The following is a 19,876-nucleotide window of genomic DNA, read 5'->3' on the forward strand; positions in this document are numbered from 1 at the left end:
GGTCTTGATGCCGCTGTAAAATATAAACAATCATTTGACTTCACTACCTTATTAATGCAAAATGCGTAGGGTTCTTTAATATAATGATTGTTTGAACTCCGTTTTGCATCCAACCTCATTCAAAACCAATAGGGGTCTTGAGGACGCGGAACAGTGACAACAAAATAATTAGACTTTTGACTGTTTTGTTAAGCAAAATGAATAGGGTTCTTGTTTTGATACAAAACGATTGTTTTTTTTAACCCCTTTTTGCGACACACATCCTACAAAACCAATAGGGGTCTTGATGCCAAGGAAACTGACTCACTGGTGACGGCGAGGTACGTGTTGGTCTGGACTTCGCCCGCTGCGTTCCTGGCGAAGCACTGGAACATTCCGGTGTCGTCGGGCAGGAGTCCGTTGACCTGCAGGCTGCCGCCCGCCAGCACCCGGTACCTGGGCGTCTTCACCGGGTCGATGGGCGTGGCGTCCTTGTACCACACCATGTCCGGCTGCGGCACACCTGCGGAAGGTGGTGAGTGTGAGCGTGAGCGTAGGGCGCCGTGTGCGGGCGTGTCTCGTGCGCTCACCTCGGGCCTGGCAGGGAATGTCCACCACCTTCTCCATCTCGGCCGTGATGTGTTTCTCCGGTTCTTTGACGAACTGCGGCGGCTCTGCGGGAGACCAGCGTGATGATGATGATGATGATGATGTAATCACAAATCCCGCCGATGTAACCCGCTTCAAATACCAACCCACGCCCTTATTTGGGCGGCGTGCGCTGACGGAATCTCACTTCGGGGCCGCGTCACTCGGGGGTTAAAAAGAGAACAAGAAAGACTTTTGTATTCTGCCCACGTTCTCGCAGTCGCCTTCAAAAGGGCGGCGGGAGGACGGCGTTCAAAGGGGAAGTTGGGCGCACCTTTCACTCGCACGCCAACCTTGACGCCATCAAAACCTTCCTGGCATGAAAGGACCCGCCGCCATTAAGCTCGGTCCCGCCTTTCAGCCCTAAGGCCTTCACTGGCGGCACTTTTGTCAGAAACTGTCTCTAAAATAGTCGTGCTTTTGTCTATCCTAGGTTACGCAGCCTGGAAGGGTATCGAAACTGAAAGTTAACTTGATATGGAGTAAGTACAAATAATAGAAATACAAGCACTGTGAGAAAATGAAGAAGAGCTATCTCAAAGTCCAAGCAAAGCCCATCTCTCATGATTTTGTCCAACTATGTTACATCACCCTTGAAGGGTATCGAAACTGAAAGTTAACTTGACGTGGAGTAAGTCCAAACAATAGAAATACCAGCGCTGTGAGAGAATGAACCGAGCTATCTCAAGGTCGAAGCAGTGTTTAAAATAGTCACCCGTCTCTCATGCTTTTGTCCAACTACGTAACATCGCCCTTGAAGGGTATCGAAACTGAAAGTTAACTTGACGTGGAGTAAATACAAACAATATAAATACCAGCGCTGGGAGAGAATGAACCGAGCTATCTCAAGGTCAAAGCAGTCTCTAATATGGTTTCCCATCTCTCGTGTTTTTATCCACCTAGGTTGCCACGTTTTGAAGGGTATCGAAACTGAAAGTTAACTTGACGTGGAGTTAAATACAAACAATATAAATACCAGTGCTGTGAGAGAATGAACCGAGCTATCTCAAGGTCAAAAAAGTCTCTAATATGGTTGCCCATCTCTCATGTTTTTATCGACTTAGGTTACGACATTTTGAAGGGTATCAAAACTGAAAGTTAACTTGATGTGGAGTAAGTCCAAACAATATAAATACCAGCGCTGTGAGAGAATGAACCGAGCTATCTCAAGGTCAGCAGTCTCTAAAATGGTCGCCCGTCTCTCATGCTTTTGTTTATCCTAGGTTACGCAGCCTGGAAGGGTATCGAAACTGAAAGTTAACTTGATATGGAGTAAGTACAAACAATATAAATACCAGCGCTGTGAGAAAATGAACAAGAGCTATCTCAAGATCAAAGCAAAGCCCATCTCATGTTTTTGTCTATCCTAGGTTACACAGCCTTGAAGGGTATCGAAACTGAAAGTTATCTTGACGTGGAGTAAATACAAACAATAGAAATACCAACATCAAGCTATCTCAAGGTCGAAGCAGTCTCTAAAATGGTTGCCCATCTCTCATGCTTTTATCCACCTAGGTTACCACGTTTTGAAGGGTATCGAAACTGAAAGTTAACTTGACGAGGAGTAAGTACAAACAACATAAATACCAGTGCTGTGAGAGAATGAACCCGAGCTATCTCAAGGTTAAAGCAGTCTCTTAAAATGTTGCCCATCTCTTAGGATTTTGTCCATCCTAGGTTACTCTGCCTTGAAGGGTATCGAAACTGAAAGTTAACTTGACGAGGAGTAAATACAAACAATATAAATACCAGTGCTGTAGAGTAGGTACTAAGAGCAGTGTGAGAGAATGAACCAACACAAGGAGTGTAATGTGGGAAAATTGGCCATCACATTCTTTCCACTGACGTAGCAGGAAGGGGCTGGGCATACTTCCTGGCGGGCGCACAATAACCCTGTTGGTGTGGATGAAGGCGGGGCTTACCGAGGACGTGCAGATAAGCGCCGGCGCTGACCGACGGCACGCTGCTGCTGCGGAGCACGGCCTCGCACTCGTAGTAGCCGGCGTCGGCCACCAGGGGGCTGAGGACGGTCAGGCGGCGGTTGAAGTCGCTCAGGCCGCCGCCCACCAGCACGCCGTTCCTGCGCCAGCTGATGCTCAGCTTGATGAGGGGCCTGCGGGGGAAACCACACGTGTGTTCTCCTCCTCGCCGTTTCCTGCTGGCGTCCTTCTTACCTGGCGTTGGCCACGCACTCCATGGTGACCTCCGACGTCCCCGTCACCACGCTGGTGTTCCTGGGCGGGACGATGATGGTGGGAGCGATGGGGTCCGCCGGCCCGCCCACGTCTACACGGGGGACACGTGCACACCTTTAGACAGACAGTCACAACATGGCCGCCGCCACAAATAGTGCCCCAACCAAACAAAGATGGCGGGGTGAGCGCTCGGTCAAGCGAGGGGCGCGCGCACACGCTTTTGTACGTGTGTGTGTGTGTGTGTGTGTGTGTGTGTGTGTGTGTGTGTGTGTGTATGAGTGTGTGTGTGTTTGTGTGTGTGTGTGTGTGTGTGTGTGTGTGTGTGTGTGTGTGTGTGTGTGTGTGTGTGTGTGTGTGTGTGCGTGTGTGTGTTGGGGGAAGGCGTCATGTCAGCCATCCGTCACCGCCATCGTGCCCTGAGAGTGCGCTCGCGGCTCGAAGTGTCAAAGCGACTTCAGCGGCTGTCACGTCTCGTCTGCCTTCAAATCAACAGGGTTCTTGACGGGTTCGCCGCCTTGACCTTTGAACCCGGCTGCGAGAGTTTGCTCAAAACAAATAGATCCCTCGCAAACTGACCTTTGACCTGGGCGGCTTACGTCACAAAAGAAAACTAATAGTCGTCTTGCTGTGACTGAATCAACATGGCCGACTGTCAAAACGTCACCTAGGCAACAAGGGTTAGCAATTTTTTACTACACATTAACCTATCTACATTCAAAATAAATAGGTGTCTTTTTTACTACACATTACCTATCTACATTCAAAATAAATAGGTGTCTTTTTTACTACACATTAACCTATCAACATTCAAAATAAATAGGTGTCTTTTTTACTACACAACCTATCAACATTCAAAATAAATAGGTGTCTTTTTTACTACACAACCTATCAACATTCAAAATAAATAGGTGTCTTTTTTACTACACAACCTATCAACATTCAAAATAAATAGGTGTCTTTTTTACTACACAACCTATCAACATTCAAAATAAATAGGTGTCTTTTTTACTACACAACCTATCTACATTCAAAATAAATAGGTGTCTTTTTTACTACACAACCTATCTACATTCAAAATAAATAGGTGTCTTTTTACTACACATTAACCTATCAACACTCAAAATAAATAGGAGTCTTTTTACTATACATTAACCTATCAACACTCAAAATAAATAGGAGTCTTTTTTTACTACTCATTAACCTATCTACATTCAAAATAAATAGGTTTCTTTTTACTACACATTAACCTATCAACACTCAAAATAAATAGGTGTCGCTTCACTCTACATTAACTTACGGAGCCCCTAAAGGGACATGGGAATTTTTTTTTTTTTAGACATGTATCTCGTGGCCACGAGAAAGTATCTCGTGGCCACGAGAAAGTTTCTCGTGGCCACGAGAAACTTTTTATTTAAAAAAAAAAAAAAAAAAAAAAAAAATTAATATTTTTTTTTTATTTTTTTTTTTATAAAAAGTTTCTCGTGGCCACGAGAAACTTTCTCGTGGCCACGAGAAACTTTCTCGTGCGCACGAGAAACTTTCTCGTGGCCACGAGAAACTTTCTCGTGGCCACGAGAAAGCATTGGATGCGTGCTGATGTGTGTTAAAATGGCAGTTTATGAGTTAATATGGCTGTATTTCCAGATAGGACTTTCCCCCATGTGTGTTGTGGCAAAATGTGAATGCTTGATTAGTAGGTGTGAGACAAACACTTTATCTTCCTGGTTATTGTAACGCTACGTGTTTGACATTATTTAAGACTTTATCATGCCCGGGAAAGGACAGTTTTCCTCTTCTGTGGCTGTGGGGGAGTGGGCGTGGCTTGCGGACCTGCAGTGAAGCGGAGTGTGTCAGTTAGTCCGATGTTGATGTGATCAAACTTCTTTCTTGCTTGGAAGATACACACACAATTGCAACTGTTATTTCTTCCTGCAAATAATAAATATGTACAACGTGTTTGGATGTATTCATTTATGTAAAATTGTCATTAAATGTAATATTGCCTGACAAAAAGTGATACGACGTACGTAATATTTTGATATTTACACATCGCATATTTACACACGCGCATCTGACTAGAATACCCTTATGTGCATTACATATATCAACATCAACTACTTAATGTACTGTTTACTTGTTGAAATACCCTTTTTAGAACAAATATCTACCCACATAATTTATATGTGTATATATAATATATATATATGTGTATGTATGTATATGCATATATATATATACAGTATATACACGCACACACACACATATACATGTATACTGTATAGGAAGAAACACACATAAAAATATACAGTATACATATATACACACAAACACTAAATTTGACAAACAAAATAACTACTATTTTTAAGAACAAGTTACAGTAATATAATATATATATATACACTACCGTTCAAAAGTTTGGGGTCACCCAAACAATTTTGTAGAATAGCCTTCATTTCTAAGAACAAGAATAGACTGTCGAGTTTCAGATGAAACTTCTCTTTTTCTGGCCATTTTGAGCGTTTAATTGACCCCACAAATGTGATGCTCCAGAAACTCAATCTGCTCAAAGGAAGGTCAGTTTTGTAGCTTCTGTAACGAGCTAAACTGTTTTCAGATGTGTGAACATGATTGCACAAGGGTTTTCTAATCATCAATTAGCCTTCTGAGCCAATGAGCAAACACATTGTACCATTAGAACACTGGAGTGATAGTTGCTGGAAATGGGCCTCTATACACCTATGTAGATATTGCACCAAAAACCAGACATTTGCAGCTAGAATAGTCATTTACCACATTAGCAATGTATAGAGTGTATTTCTTTAAAGTTAAGACTAGTTGAAAGTTATCTTCATTGAAAAGTACAGTGCTTTTCCTTCAAAAATAAGGACATTTCAATGTGACCCCAAACTTTTAAACGGTAGAGTATATATATACATGCTTATACATAATATGTATATATATATATATATATATATATATATATATATATATATATATATATATATATGTATATATATATATATATATATATATATATATATATATATATATATATACATATACATATATATATATATATATATATACATATACATATATATATATATATATATATATATATAGATACACATATATATATATATATATATATATATATATATATATATATATATATATATATATATATATATATATATATATATATATATATATATATATATATATATATATGCATATACATACATACACATATATATATATTATATATACACATATATATTATGTGGGTAGATATTTGTTCTAAAAAGGGTATTTCAACAAGTAAACAGTACAGTAGGTAGTTGATGTTGATATATGTAATGCACATAAGGGTATTCTAGTCAGATGCGCGTGTGTAAATATGCGATGTGTAAATATCAAAATATTACGTACGTCGTATCAGGCAATATTACATTTAATGACAATTTTACATAAATGAATACATCCAAACACGTTGTACATATTTATTATTTGCAGGAAGAAATAACAGTTGCAATTGTGTGTGTATCTTCCAAGCAAGAAAGAAGTTTGATCACATCAACATGGGACTAACTGACACACTCCGCTTCACTGCAGGTCCGCAAGCCACGCCCACCCCCCACAGCCACAGAAGAGGAAAACTGTCCTTTCCCGGGCATGATAAAGTCTTAAATAATGTCAAACACGTAGCGTTACAATAACCAGGAAGATAAAGTGTTTGTCTCACACCTACTAATCAAGCATTCACATTTTGCCACAACACACATGGGGGAAAGTCCTATCTGGAAATACAGCCATATTAACTCCTAAACTGCCATTTTAACACACATCAGCACGCATCCAATGCTTTCTCGTGGCCACGAGAAAGTTTCTCGTGGCCACGAGAAAGTTTCTCGTGGCCACGAGAAAGTTTCTCGTGCGCACGAGAAAGTTTCTCGTGGCCACGAGAAAGTTTCTCGTGGCCACGAGAAACTTTTTATTAAAAAAAAAAAAAAAAAAAAAAAATTAAATTTTTTTTTTTTTTTTTTTTTTTTTTATAAAAAGTTTCTCGTGGCCACGAGAAAGTTTCTCGTGGCCACGAGATACTTTCTCGTGGCCACGAGATACTTTCTCGTGGCCACGAGATACATGTCTAAAAAAAAAAAAAATCCCATGTCCCTTTAGGGGCTCCGTATTAACTTATTTACATTCAAAATAAATAGGTGTCTTTTTACTACACATTAACCTATCTACATTCAAAATAAATAGGTGTCTTTTTACTACACATTAACCTATCTACATTCAAAATAAATAGGTGTCGCTTCACTCTACATTAACTTATTTACATTCAAAATAAATAGGTGTCTTTTTACTACACATTAACCTATCTACATTCAAAATAAATAGGTGTCTTTTTACTACACATTAACCTATCTACATTCAAAATAAATAGGTGTCTTTTTTACTACTCATTAACCTATCAACACTCAAAATAAATAGGTGTCGCTTCACTCTACATTAACTTATTTACATTCAAAATAAATAGGTGTCTTTTTACTACTCATTAACATATCTACATTCAAAATAAATAGGTGTATTTTTACTACACATTAACCTATCTACATTTAAAATAAATAGGTGTCCTATTTACTACACATTTAATGTACCTGTCTACACTCAAAATAAATAGGTGTCTCTTCACTCTACATTAACTTATTTACATTCAAAATAAATAGGTGTCTTTTTACTACACATCAATCTATCTACATTCAAAATAAATAGGTGTCTTTTTTACTACTCATTAACCTATCTACATTCAAAATAAATAGGTGTATTTTTACTACACATTAACCTATCTACATTTAAAATAAATAGGTGTCCTATTTACTACACACTTAATATACCGTCTACATTCAAAATAAATAGCTGTCTTTTTTACTACACATTAACCTATCTACATTCAAAATAAATAGGTGTCTTTTTTACTACTCAGTAACCTATTTACATTCAAAATAAATAGGTGTATTTTTACTACACATTAACCTATCTACATTCAAAATAAATAGATGTCCTATTTACTACACATTTAATGTACCGTCTACATTCAAAATAAATAGCTGTCTTTTTTACTACACATTAACCTATCTACATTCAAAATAAATAGGTGTCTTTTTACTACACATTAACCGATCGACTTATTGCTTTTACATTGAAAAGGAAAATTTATCAAAATCAACAGACTTCTTTTTGGACTTAAAGACAACAAATTGATTAAAACCGACAGACTTCTTGCTTTGAAGTACAAAAATAAAATTGCTAAAAATCAATAGAATTATTGCTTTGACATACAGAAAGAAAATAGCTGTCAATCAACAGAATCCTTGTATCATGTACAAAAAGAAAATTGCTGAAAATCAACAGAATTCTAGTATCATGTACACAAAGAAAATTGCTCAAAATCATAAGACTTTTTTGTTTTGATGTACAGAAAGAAAATTGCTGAAACTCAACAGAATACTTGTATCATGTACAGAAAGAAAATTGCTCCAAATCATAAGACTTCTTTCTTTGACGTACAAAAAGAAAATTGCTCAAAATCAACACTATTATTTCATCATGTACAGAAAAAAAAATTGCTGAAACTCAACAGAATTCTTGTATCATGTACAGAAAGAAAATTGCTGAAAATCAACAGAATTATTGTATCATATACAGAAAGAAAATTGCTGAAAATCAACAGAATTATTGTATCGTGTATAGAAATAAAATTGCTGAAAATCAACTGAATTATTGTATCATATACAGAAAGAAAATTGCTGAAAATCAACAGAATTCTTGTATCATGTACAGAGAGAAAATTGCTGAAAATCAACAGAATTCTTGTATCATGTACAGAAAGAAAATTGCTGAAAATCAACAGAATTATTGTATCGTGTATAGAAAGAAAATTGCTGAAAATCAACTGAATTCTTGTATCATATACAGAAAGAAAATAGCTGAAAATCAACAGAATTATTGTATCGTGTATAGAAAGAAAATTGCTGAAAATCAACTGAATTATTGTATCATATACAGAAAGAAAATTGCTGAAAATCAACAGAATTCTTGTATCATGTACAGAGAGAAAATTGCTGAAAATCAACAGAATTCCTGTATCATTTACAGAAAGAAAATTGCACAAAATCAACAGAATTCTTGTATCATGAACAGAAAGAAAATTGCTCAAAATCATTAGACTTTTTGTTTTGACGTACATAAATAAAATTGCTGAAAATCAATAGAATTATTGTATCATGTACAGAAAGAAAATTGCTGAAAGTCAACAGAATTCTTGTATCATGTACAGAAAGAAAATTGCTCAAAATCATAAGATTTTTTGTTTTGACGTACAGAAAGAAAATTGCTGAAAATCAACAGAATTCTTGTATCATGTACAGAAAGAAAATTGCACAAAATCAACAGAATTCTTGTATCATGAACAGAGAGAAAATTGCTCAAAATCATTAGACTTTTTGTTTTGACGTACAGAAAGAAAATAGCTGAAAATCAACTGAATTCTCGTATCATGTACAGAAAGAAAATTGCACAAAATCAACAGAATTCTTGTATCATGAACAGAAAGAAAATTGCTCAAAATCATTAGACTTTTTGTTTTGACGTACAGAAAGAAAATTGCTGAAAATCAATAGATTTATTGTATCATGTACAGAAAGAAAATTGCTGAAAGTCAACAGAATTCTTGTATCATGTACAGAAAGAAAATTGCTCAAAATCCTAAGACTTTTTGTTTTGACATACAGAAAGAAAATTGCTGAAAATCAACATAATTCTTGTATCATTTACAGAAAGAAAATTGCTGAAAGTCAACAGAATTCTTGTATCATGTACAGAAAGAAAATTGCTCAAAATCAACAGAATTCTTGTATCATGAACAGAAAGAGAATTGCTCAAAATCATTAGACTTTTTGTTTTGACGTACAGAAAGAAAATAGCTGAAAATCAACAGAATTCTTGTATCATGTACAGAAAGAAAATTTCTCAAAATCAACAGACTTCTTGCCCTGACGTGCGGTCAAACAGCCATATTGCCGTGTTGTGTCGTCTTTTTTTTGCAGGAAACAAGTCAGCTCGTTGTTAACATTTCAAAATAAAAGTTATAATGAACTTCCTGTTTGAGGACAGGAAGTACAAGAGAACAGACATACTCCATAGGTGGTTTACATCTACTTCCTGTCTCGTGACGTCTGATTGGCCCACACCGCAGCGACGCCCCTCCCCCTCCTGAGTGGTGACCATGAAGACGTGTTTGGCAGGAGACGAGAGCGTCTGCCTCGCCGCTTCCTGTTTGCGAGCGGAGGCGACGTGGGAATAGCGGCGGCACGGTAAAAAGTGGAGCGTCTGGTCCTTGGCTCGATGCCCGAGAACCAGAAGCTTCCAGATTCTTCCTCTTAAAGTCCAAGGCGGGCACAGAGTGAGACCTCCTTAGCGAATAAAACATCTACGTGGACTACAAGTCAACTCTGGAAATTCTTGGTCCCATTCAAAATCAATAGGGTTCCTGTTTTGAAGCCATGTCTAAAAACAGACAGTTTAAAGGGTCAAGTTCAAAGTGAAGAAAGCAAACGAGTACTGAATTGACCTTTGACCCAAAACAAATAGGGTTCTGACACTTAATTGTGCTTTGTTTTGACTGACTAAGGTGACATTCAAAATCAATAGGGTTCCTAATTTCGATTCCGATTCTTGGGGTACGATTCGATTCAGAATCGATGCTGGATTCAGACCGATTCCTGCAACATGCTACTTTGTATTACAATAAAACGTTCCCAAGCTAAAGATGAAAAAAAACTAATGACCTAAAATCAACAGATTTCTTGTTTTTACATTAAAAAATCATATTCCTAAAAAATGACAGACGCAGAAAACATGTTCAAACTCAACAGAATTCTTGTTTCACGTACAAAAAGAAAATAGCTCAAAATCAAGACACTTCTTGCTTCGACATAAAGAAAATAAATTGCTCAAAATCAAAAGACTTCTCGCTGAAAGAAAATTGCTCCAAATTAAAAGACTTCTCGTTTTCATGCACAGATAGAAAACTGCTCAAAATCCACCGAATTCTTGTTTCATGTACAGAAAGAAAATAGCTCAAAATCTACAGACTTCTTGCTTCGACATTAAAAACAAATTGCTCAAAATTTTAAAAAAGACTTCTCGCTGAAAGAAATTTGCTCAAAATCAACAGACTTCTCGTTTGCATGCACAGACAGAAAACTGCTCAAAATCTACAGACTTCTTGCTTTGACATAAAGAAACAAATTACCCAAAATCAACAGATTTCTTGTTTTTACATTAAAATCGAAAATTGTTTGAAATTGACAGACTTCTCGTTTTGAACCTTGACCTTGACCTTGTTTTCATGCACAAAAAGAAAAACATGTTCAAACTCAACAGAATTCTTGTTTCGTGTACAGAAAGAAAATAGCTTAAAAATCAAGACACTTCTTGCTTCGACATAAAGAAAATAAATTGCTCAAAATCAAAAGACTTCTCGCCGAAAGAAAATTGCTCCAAATTAAAAGACTTCTCGTTTTCATGCACAGATAGAAAACTGCTCAAAATCCACCGAATTCTTGTTTCATGTACAGAAAGAAAATAGCTCAAAATCTACAGACTTCTTGCTTCGACATTAAAAACAAATTGCTCAAACTTAAAAAAAGACTTCTCGCTGAAAGAAATTTGCTCAAAATCAACAGACTTCTCGTTTGCATGCACAGACAGAAAACTGCTCAAAATCTACAGACTTTTTGCTTTGACATAAAGAAACAAATTACCCAAAATCAACAGATTTCTTGTTTTTACATTAAAATCGAAAATTGTTTGAAATTGACAGACTTCTCGTTTTCATGCACAAAAAGAAAAACATGTTCAAACTCAACAGAATTCTTGTTTCATGTACAGAAAGAAAATAGCTTGACACTTCTTGCTTCGACATAAAGAAAATTGCTCAAAATCAAAAGACTTCTCCCAGAAAACAATTGCTTAAAATCAACAGAGTTCTCGTTTTCATGCACAGAAAGAAAACTGCTCAAACTCAACATAATTCTTGTTTAAAGAATTAGGGCTCAAAATCCACCAAATTCTTGTTTCATGTACAGAAAGAAAATAGCTCAAAATCTACAGACTTCTTGCTTTGACATAAAGAAACAAATTACCCAAAATAAACAGATTTCTTGTTTTTACATTAAAATCGAAAATTGTTTGAAATTGACAGACTTCTCGTTTTCATGCACAAAAAGAAAAACATGTTCAAACTCAACAGAATTCTAGTTTCATGTACAGAAAGAAAATAGCTCAAAATCAAGACACTTCTTGCTTTGACATAAAGAAAATAAATTGCTCAAAATCAAAAGACTTCTCGCTGAAATAAAATTGCTCCAAATTAAAAGACTTCTCGTTTTCATGCACAGATAGAAAACTGCTCAAAATCCACCGAATTCTTGTTTCATGTACAGAAAGAAAATACCTCAAAATCTACAGACTTCTTGCTTCGACATTAAAAACAAATTGCTCAAAATTTTAAAAAAGACTTCTCGCTGAAAGAAATTTGCTCAAAATCAACAGACTTCTCATTTGCATGCACAGACAGAAAACTGCTCAAAATCTACAAACTTCTTGCTTTGACATAAAGAAACAAATTACCCAAAATCAACAGATTTCTTGTTTTTACATTAAAATCGAAAATTGTTTGAAATTGACAGACTTCTCGTTTTCATGCACAAAAAGAAAAACATGTTCAAACTCAACAGAATTCTTGTTTCATGTACAGAAAGAAAATAGCTTGAAATCAAGACACTTCTTGCTTCAACATAAAGAAAATTGCTCAAAATCAAAAGACTTCTCCCAGAAAACAATTGCTTAAAATCAACAGAGTTCTCGTTTTCATGCACAGAAAGAAAACTGCTCAAACTCAACATAATTCTTGTTTAAAGAATTAGGGCTCAAAATCCACCAAATTCTTGTTTCATTTACAGAAAGAAAATAGCTCAAAATCTACAGACTTCTTGCTTCGACATTAAAAACAAATAACCTAAAATCAACAGATTTATCGCTTTGACATTTTAAAAAATTGCTCAAAATCAACGGGCTCCTTTTTGCTTTGACATACAGAAAGAAAATTGCTCAAAATCAACAGAATTGTAATTTTTATAGACAGAAAGAAAAGTTCTCAAAATCCGCAGAGTTCATGTTTCATGTACAGAAAGAAAATAAGTCAAAATCTACAGGTTTCTTGCTTCAACATTTAAAAAAAATTGCTCAAAATCAACAGACTTCTCGCTTTGATATTTAAACAAATTGCTCAAAATCAATAGGCTTTTTCTTGCTTTGACATACAGAAAGAAAATTGCTCAAAATCAACAGAATTCTCATTTGCATGCACAGAAAGAAAACTGCACAAAACACACATCATTCTTGTTTCATGTACAGAAAGAAAATAGCTCAAAATCTACAGATTTGTTGCTTTGACGTAAATAAACAAATGACCCAAAAATCAACAGATTTCTTGTTTTTACATTGAAAAATAAAATTGCTCAAAATCAACAGACAGAAAAAAAGGCTTAGTTCTTGTTTCATGTACTGATAGAATATGCTCAAAATCAACAGACTTCTCCTTTATATGTTGCAATAAAACATTTTCAAGCACAATACTTTAAAAAATGTATTTTTAAAAATTGACTCTTAAAAAAAAAAATACATGAAATAAAAAAAAGTTGATTATTGAAAATTAGGAATTGATTCAGAATGTATGTATACATGTAGATATATATATATATATATATATATATATATATATATATATATATATATATATATATATATATATATATATATATATATATATACATACAGTATATATGTATATATGTGTGTATATATATAGCATATATATGTACAGTATATATACAATATATATATGTATATATATATGTACAGTATGTATAAAAGATATGTATGTATATAAGTATATATGTACGTGTGTGTGTGTATATATATATATATATATATATATATATATATATATATACATATGTACGTGTGTGTGTGTATATATATATATATATATATATATATATATATATATATATATATATATATACATATGTACGTGTGTGTGTGTATATATATATATATATATATATATATATATATATATATATATATATATATATATATATATATATATATATATATATATAAAATCTCCTGATGATTGAGGAAACCCTCATGAAACAGGCCTGTAGAGATGAAATAGTCTTGTGATTTTTTCCCACACATACATATATATATATATATATATATATATATATATATATATATATATATATATATATATATATATATATATATATATATATATATATATATATATATATATATATATATATATGGTATGTGGGCTTGTATTAAGCCTCAGGGAGTTGAACGCCCCTGCCTTACATAGTTCCGGGTCACCCTTGGGCAAGGTGTAGCACCCGAATGCCCCCCCCATCAGGGTTACGATACCCCCCATGAACTACACTAAAAGAGGATGCGTTACCCGGCCCGGAGGAAGCCCGGGGCCCTCCTCCGGAGCTAGGCCCGGAGGTAGGGCTCGTCAGCGAGCGCCTGGTGGCCGGGCTTGCCACGGAGCCCGGCCGGGCACAGCCCGAAGAAGCTACGTGGACACACCATCTTCTCTGCCACGTGGGCCCACCACCCGCGGTCGGAACCAGTGGGGTCGGGTGCGCTGCCAAGTGGATGGCGGTGAAAGTGGAGGCTCCGGACGGACCAATTCGGGGCGGCAGAGGCTGACTTTCGGGACGTGGAACGTCTCTACGCTGGTGGGGAAGGAGCCTGAGCTGGTGCGAGAGGTGGAGCGCTACCGGTTGGATCTGGTGGGGCTTACCTCTACGCATAGCAAGGGCTCTGAAACCACACTCCTGGACAAGGGATGGACCTTGTTCACTTCTGGAGTTGCTCAGGGTGTGAGGGCACAGGCGGGTGTGGGGATACTCACGAGTCCCCGGCTGAGTGCCTGTACGTTGGAGTTCACCCCAGTGGACAAGAGGGTCGCCTCCCTTCGCCTTAGGGTTGGAGGGGGGAAAACTCTGACTGTTGTTTTTGCATACGCACCAAACAGGAGTTCAGAGTATTCAGCCTTCTTGGATACCTTGCATGGGGTCCTGTATGGGGCGCCGGCAGGGGATTCCATAGTCTTGCTGGGGGACTTCAACGCGCACGTGGGCAATGACAGTGATACTTGGACTGGCGTGATTGGGAGGAACGGTCTCCCTGATCTGAACCTGAGTGGTGGATTGTTATTGGACTTCTGTGCTAGTCACGGACTTGCGATAACAAACACCATGTTCAAGCATAAGGATGCTCATAGGTGTACCTGGTACCAGAGCACCCTAGGCCAAAGATCAATGATCGATTTTGTAATCGTATCAGCTGATCTGAGGCCGTATGTTTTGGACACTCGGGTGAAGAGAGGGGCTGAACTGTCAACTGATCACCATCTGGTGGTGAGTTGGGTTAGATGGCGGGGGAAACCTCTGGACAGACCTGGCAAACCCAAGCGTGTAGTGCGGGTGAACTGGGAACGTTTGGAGGAGTCCTCTGTCCGGAAGGACTTCAACTCCCACCTCCGGCGGGACTTCTCTGCCATCCCTGTGGAGGTTGGGGACATTGAACAGGAATGGGCAATGTTCAAAGCCTCTATTGCTAAAGCAGATGCGAGCTGTGGCCAGAAGGTCTTAGGTGCCTCAAGGGGCGGTAACCCTCGAACACCCTGGTGGACAGTGGTGGTCAGGGAAGCCGTCCGACTGAAGAAGGAGTCCTACCGGGGTATGTTATCCCAGGGGACTCCGGAGGCAGTTGCAAGGTACCGACGGGCCCGAAGGGCAGCGGCCGTGGCTGTGGACGAGGCTAAGCAGAGGGTGTGGGAGCAGTTCGGGGAATCCATGGAGAAGGACTATCGGGCGGCACCAAAGCTGTTCTGGAAGACCATACGGCACCTCAGGAGGGGGAAGCAGGGAACCATCCAAGCTGTGTACGGCAAGGATGGGACTTTGCTGACTTCAAGTGAGGAAGTCGTGGGGCGTTGGAAAGAGCACTTTGAGGAACTCCTGAACCCAAATACATCAGACACACCCTCCCTGATAGGAGCAGGGCCTGAGGATGATGGGGGATCGACGTCGATCTCTCGGAGTGAAGTCACTGAGGTAGTTAGACAACTCCACAGTGGCAAAGCTCCGGGGGTTGACGAGATCCGTCCAGAAATGCTGAAGGCTCTGGGTGTTGATGGGCTGTCTTGGTTGATACGCCTTTTCAACATTGCGTGGAAGTCTGGGACAGTGCCGAGGGAGTGGCAGACTGGGGTGGTGGTTCCCCTTTTCAAAAAGGGGGACCAGAGGGTGTGTGCTAATTACAGGGGTATCACACTACTCAGCCTCCCTGGGAAAGTTTACGCCAAGGTACTGGAAAGGAGGGTCCGGCCGATAGTCGAACCTCAGATTCAAGAGGAGCAATGTGGATTCCGTCCTGGTCGTGGAACAACTGACCAACTCTTTACGCTTGCGGGAATCCTGGAGAGGGCCTGGGAGTATGCCTATCCAGTCTACATGTGTTTTGTGGATTTGGAGAAGGCGTATGACCGCGTCCCTCGGGAGATCTTGTGGGAGGTGCTGAGGGAGTACGGAGTGAGGGGAACCCTGTTGAGGGCCATCCAATCTCTGTACAACCAAAGCGAGAGTTGTGTCCGGGTGCTTGGATGTAAGTCGGATCCGTTTCCAGTGGGGGTTGGTCTCCGCCAGGGCTGCGCTCTGTCACCTATCCTGTTTGTGATTTTCATGGACAGGATTTCTAGGCGGAGTCGTGGCCATGGCGGAGAGGGTATACGTCTCGGGGGGCTAAAGGTTGCGTCACTGCTGTTTGCAGATGATGTGGTCCTGATGGCACCTTCGGTTCGTGACCTTCAGCTCTCACTGGATCGGTTCGCAGCCGAGTGTTCAGCGGCTGGAATGAGGATCAGCATCTCCAAATCTGAGGCCATGGTTCTCAGCAGGAAACCGATGGTTTGTACAGTCCGGGTAGGGGACAGGACTCTGTCCCAGGTGGAGGAGTTTAAGTATCTCGGGGTCTTGTTCACGAGTGAGGGAAAGATGGAGAAGGAAATCAGCCGGAGAATCGGAGCAGCTGGGGCAGTATTGCAGTCTCTCTGCCGCACTGTTGTGACGAAACGGGAGCTGAGCCAGAAGGCAAAGCTCTCGGTCTACCGAGCTATCTACATTCCTACTCTCACCTATGGTCATGAAGTGTGGGTAATGACCGAAAGAATAAGATCGCGGCTACAAGCGGCCGAAATGAGTTTCCTCAGAAGGGTGGCTGGCATCTCCCTTAGAGATAGGGTGAGAAGTGCAGTCACCCGAGAGAGACTCGGAGTAGAGCCGCTGCTCCTTCGCTTGGAAAGGAGCCAGCTTAGGTGGTTCGGGCATCTCGTGCGGATGCCTCACGAGCGTCTCCCTAGGGAGGTCCTCGTTGCACGTCCCACTGGGAGGAGGCCCCGCGGCAGGCCAAGGACCAGATGGGGGGATTACATCTCCTCTCTGGCCTGGGAACGCTTCGGGATTCCCCAGGAGGAAGTCGCAAATGTTGCTCTGGAGAGGGAAGTCTGGGGGTCTTTGCTGGAGCTGCTGTCCCCGCGACCCGATTCCGGATAAGCGGTTGAAGATGGATGGATATATATATATATATATATATATGTATAAATTCAATTCAATTATTGGTATAAAAATACTAATAAAACCTTTTCAAAACCTGTTACAAATGCTCAGTAGATGTCCAAATTTTTTTTACAAAAAAAATTGATTCTTTAAAAAAAAAAAAAAGCTTTAAAATTATGAATCAAATGTGAATTATTTTTTTCCCAGCATCCCTAGATTTAAAAATAAAATCCTGATTTCACCTCATTAACTGTAACTTGTACCCCCCAAAATCAATAGGATTCAAGGCTTGACATTTATTACCAGTCAAAAGTTTGGACCTCAGTGAATAACAGTCTCCACACTTTTGACTCCACATTGAGACGGCTCGAGCGCCGAATAGAACCCCGCGCTGACTGCAGACCTGGGAGTCCCGTCCCTCACTTGGCAGGCAATAAAATTAAAAAGCGAAAGACTAAAAAAAAGAGTGATAATCCCGCCTGCAGCCTCCTGACACGAGCGCTGCAGGGTCGCACGGCGGAAAATTGTCAGCTCGGCTTTTCGGAGCCAGCGTTCCTGTCGGAGAGTTTGAGACTTGGCAGCCGCGGCGTACTCGCACTCCAAATACTGCCTTGTGGGGACTGGCCTGTCGTACTTTTAGGGTATAATGGGCTGACTAGTGGGTGTGTTCTTGTATTTCCACCCTTCTTGAGACATGAAGAAGGAAAAGTATCTTCCATATGAGGAGGTGTGAACAAGTGATGACATAAATCAATAACATTGCATCTAATAGACAATGTCTCATTAGCACCCCTGCTGGTGACATCTATCAAAATGAGGGTGGTCCCAAAAAGGAGGCATTTTTCACATTGACTGTGTGTCGCTTTTAAACGTGCTCCCCCTCTGGTCAACATATGAAATAACAAGTCTGTGTAAGAAATTGAAATGCGCCCCCTTTGGCCAAAATTAATTAAGAAAATAAAATAAGCATGTATATAGAGACATACTGTAATAACTTGAAGTAAATAATGAAGATTAAAAACTAATTACAAAAAAACAAAATGAACTAAAAGTAGTCTTTTTCTCACAATGTGACGACTTTTTTCTTATAAAATTGGGAACAATTTCTCATATTCTTTCTGTTTTTGTAATATTACAATATTTTCTCGTATAATTATTACTTTTTTAATGTAAAATTATTACTTTTTAATGCAAAATGGCAACATTTGTCATATAAAATTCTGACTTTTATCACAATGTTGCCGATTTTTTTGTTGTTCTTGTAAAACTGTGACATTTTTTGAGTAAAATGATGACTTTTGTCATCATTTTGTCAAGTAAAATTCCGATTATTATTATAATATTGCCAACATTTTAAAGTTTTCTTATAAAATTGTGACTTTTGTCGAGTAAAATGACGACTCTTTTCATAAAATTGCCAAAATGTTAAGCTTTTCTTGTATAATTGCGACTGTTATTGAGTAAAAATCCAACTTTTATCATAATATTGCACAAATGTTCAGTTTTTCTTGTAAAATGTTGACTTGCGTTGAGTAAAATGACGACTTTTATTATAATACTGCACAAATTCCAAGTTTTTCTGTACGAAATTGAAATGCGCCCCCTTTGGCCAAAATTAATTTTAAAAAAATAAATAAATATGTATATTGAGACATACTGTAATAACGAAGTAAATATGAGGAAATTAAAAAACAATTACAAACAAAAAATTCAAAACAAAATAAATGACTTAAAATTTGTCTTTTTCTCACAATGTGTCGACTTTTTTCTTATAAAATTGGGAACAATTTCTCATATTCTTTCTGTTTCTGTAATATTACAATATTTTCTCATATGATTATTACTTTTTAATGTAAAATTATTACTTTTTAATGCAAAATGGCGACATTTGTCATATAAATTCTGACTTGTATCACAATATTGCCAATTTTTTTGTTGTTCTTGTAAAACAGTTACATTTTTTGAGTAAAATGATGACTTTTGTCATCATTTTGTCAAGTAAAATTCCGATTATTATTATAATATTGCCAACATTTTAAAGTTTTCTTATAAAATTGTGACTTTTGTCGAGTAAAATGACGACTCTTTTCATAAAATTGCCAAAATGTTAAGCTTTTCTTGTATAATTGCGACTGTTATTGAGTAAAAATCCAACTTTTATCATAACATTGCACAAATGTTCAGTTTTTCTTATAAAATGTTGACTTGCGTTGAGTAAAATGACGACTTTTATTATAATACTGCACAAATTCCAAGTTTTTCTTGTGAAATTGTGACCTTTTTCTTGTGAAA

General features: G+C 38.2%; 1 protein-coding gene and 1 pseudogene across 3 annotated transcripts in view; one reads left to right on the forward strand and one right to left on the reverse strand.

Moving 5' to 3' along the window:
* The window catches only part of LOC133656314 (protein sidekick-2-like), a 1,293,862-nt pseudogene that overhangs the window by 223,869 nt on the left and 1,050,117 nt on the right, over positions 1-19,876 (forward strand).
* LOC133656306 (protein sidekick-2-like) overlaps positions 1-19,876 on the reverse strand; it is a 225,159-nt gene that overhangs the window by 102,614 nt on the left and 102,669 nt on the right. For all 3 annotated transcript variants that reach the window (XM_062057330.1, XM_062057328.1, XM_062057329.1), the window contains exons 5-8: positions 2,802-2,913; positions 2,550-2,740; positions 570-653; positions 308-502 (exon numbers count right to left, since the gene is read on the reverse strand). In XM_062057330.1, coding sequence (XP_061913314.1) covers positions 308-502; positions 570-653; positions 2,550-2,740; positions 2,802-2,913 — 582 coding nt within the window. The remainder of the gene's footprint in view (positions 1-307; positions 503-569; positions 654-2,549; positions 2,741-2,801; positions 2,914-19,876) is intronic.

Source organism: Entelurus aequoreus, linkage group LG08 (assembly GCF_033978785.1).
Source record: "Entelurus aequoreus isolate RoL-2023_Sb linkage group LG08, RoL_Eaeq_v1.1, whole genome shotgun sequence".
NCBI classification, from domain to species: domain Eukaryota; kingdom Metazoa; phylum Chordata; class Actinopteri; order Syngnathiformes; family Syngnathidae; genus Entelurus; species Entelurus aequoreus.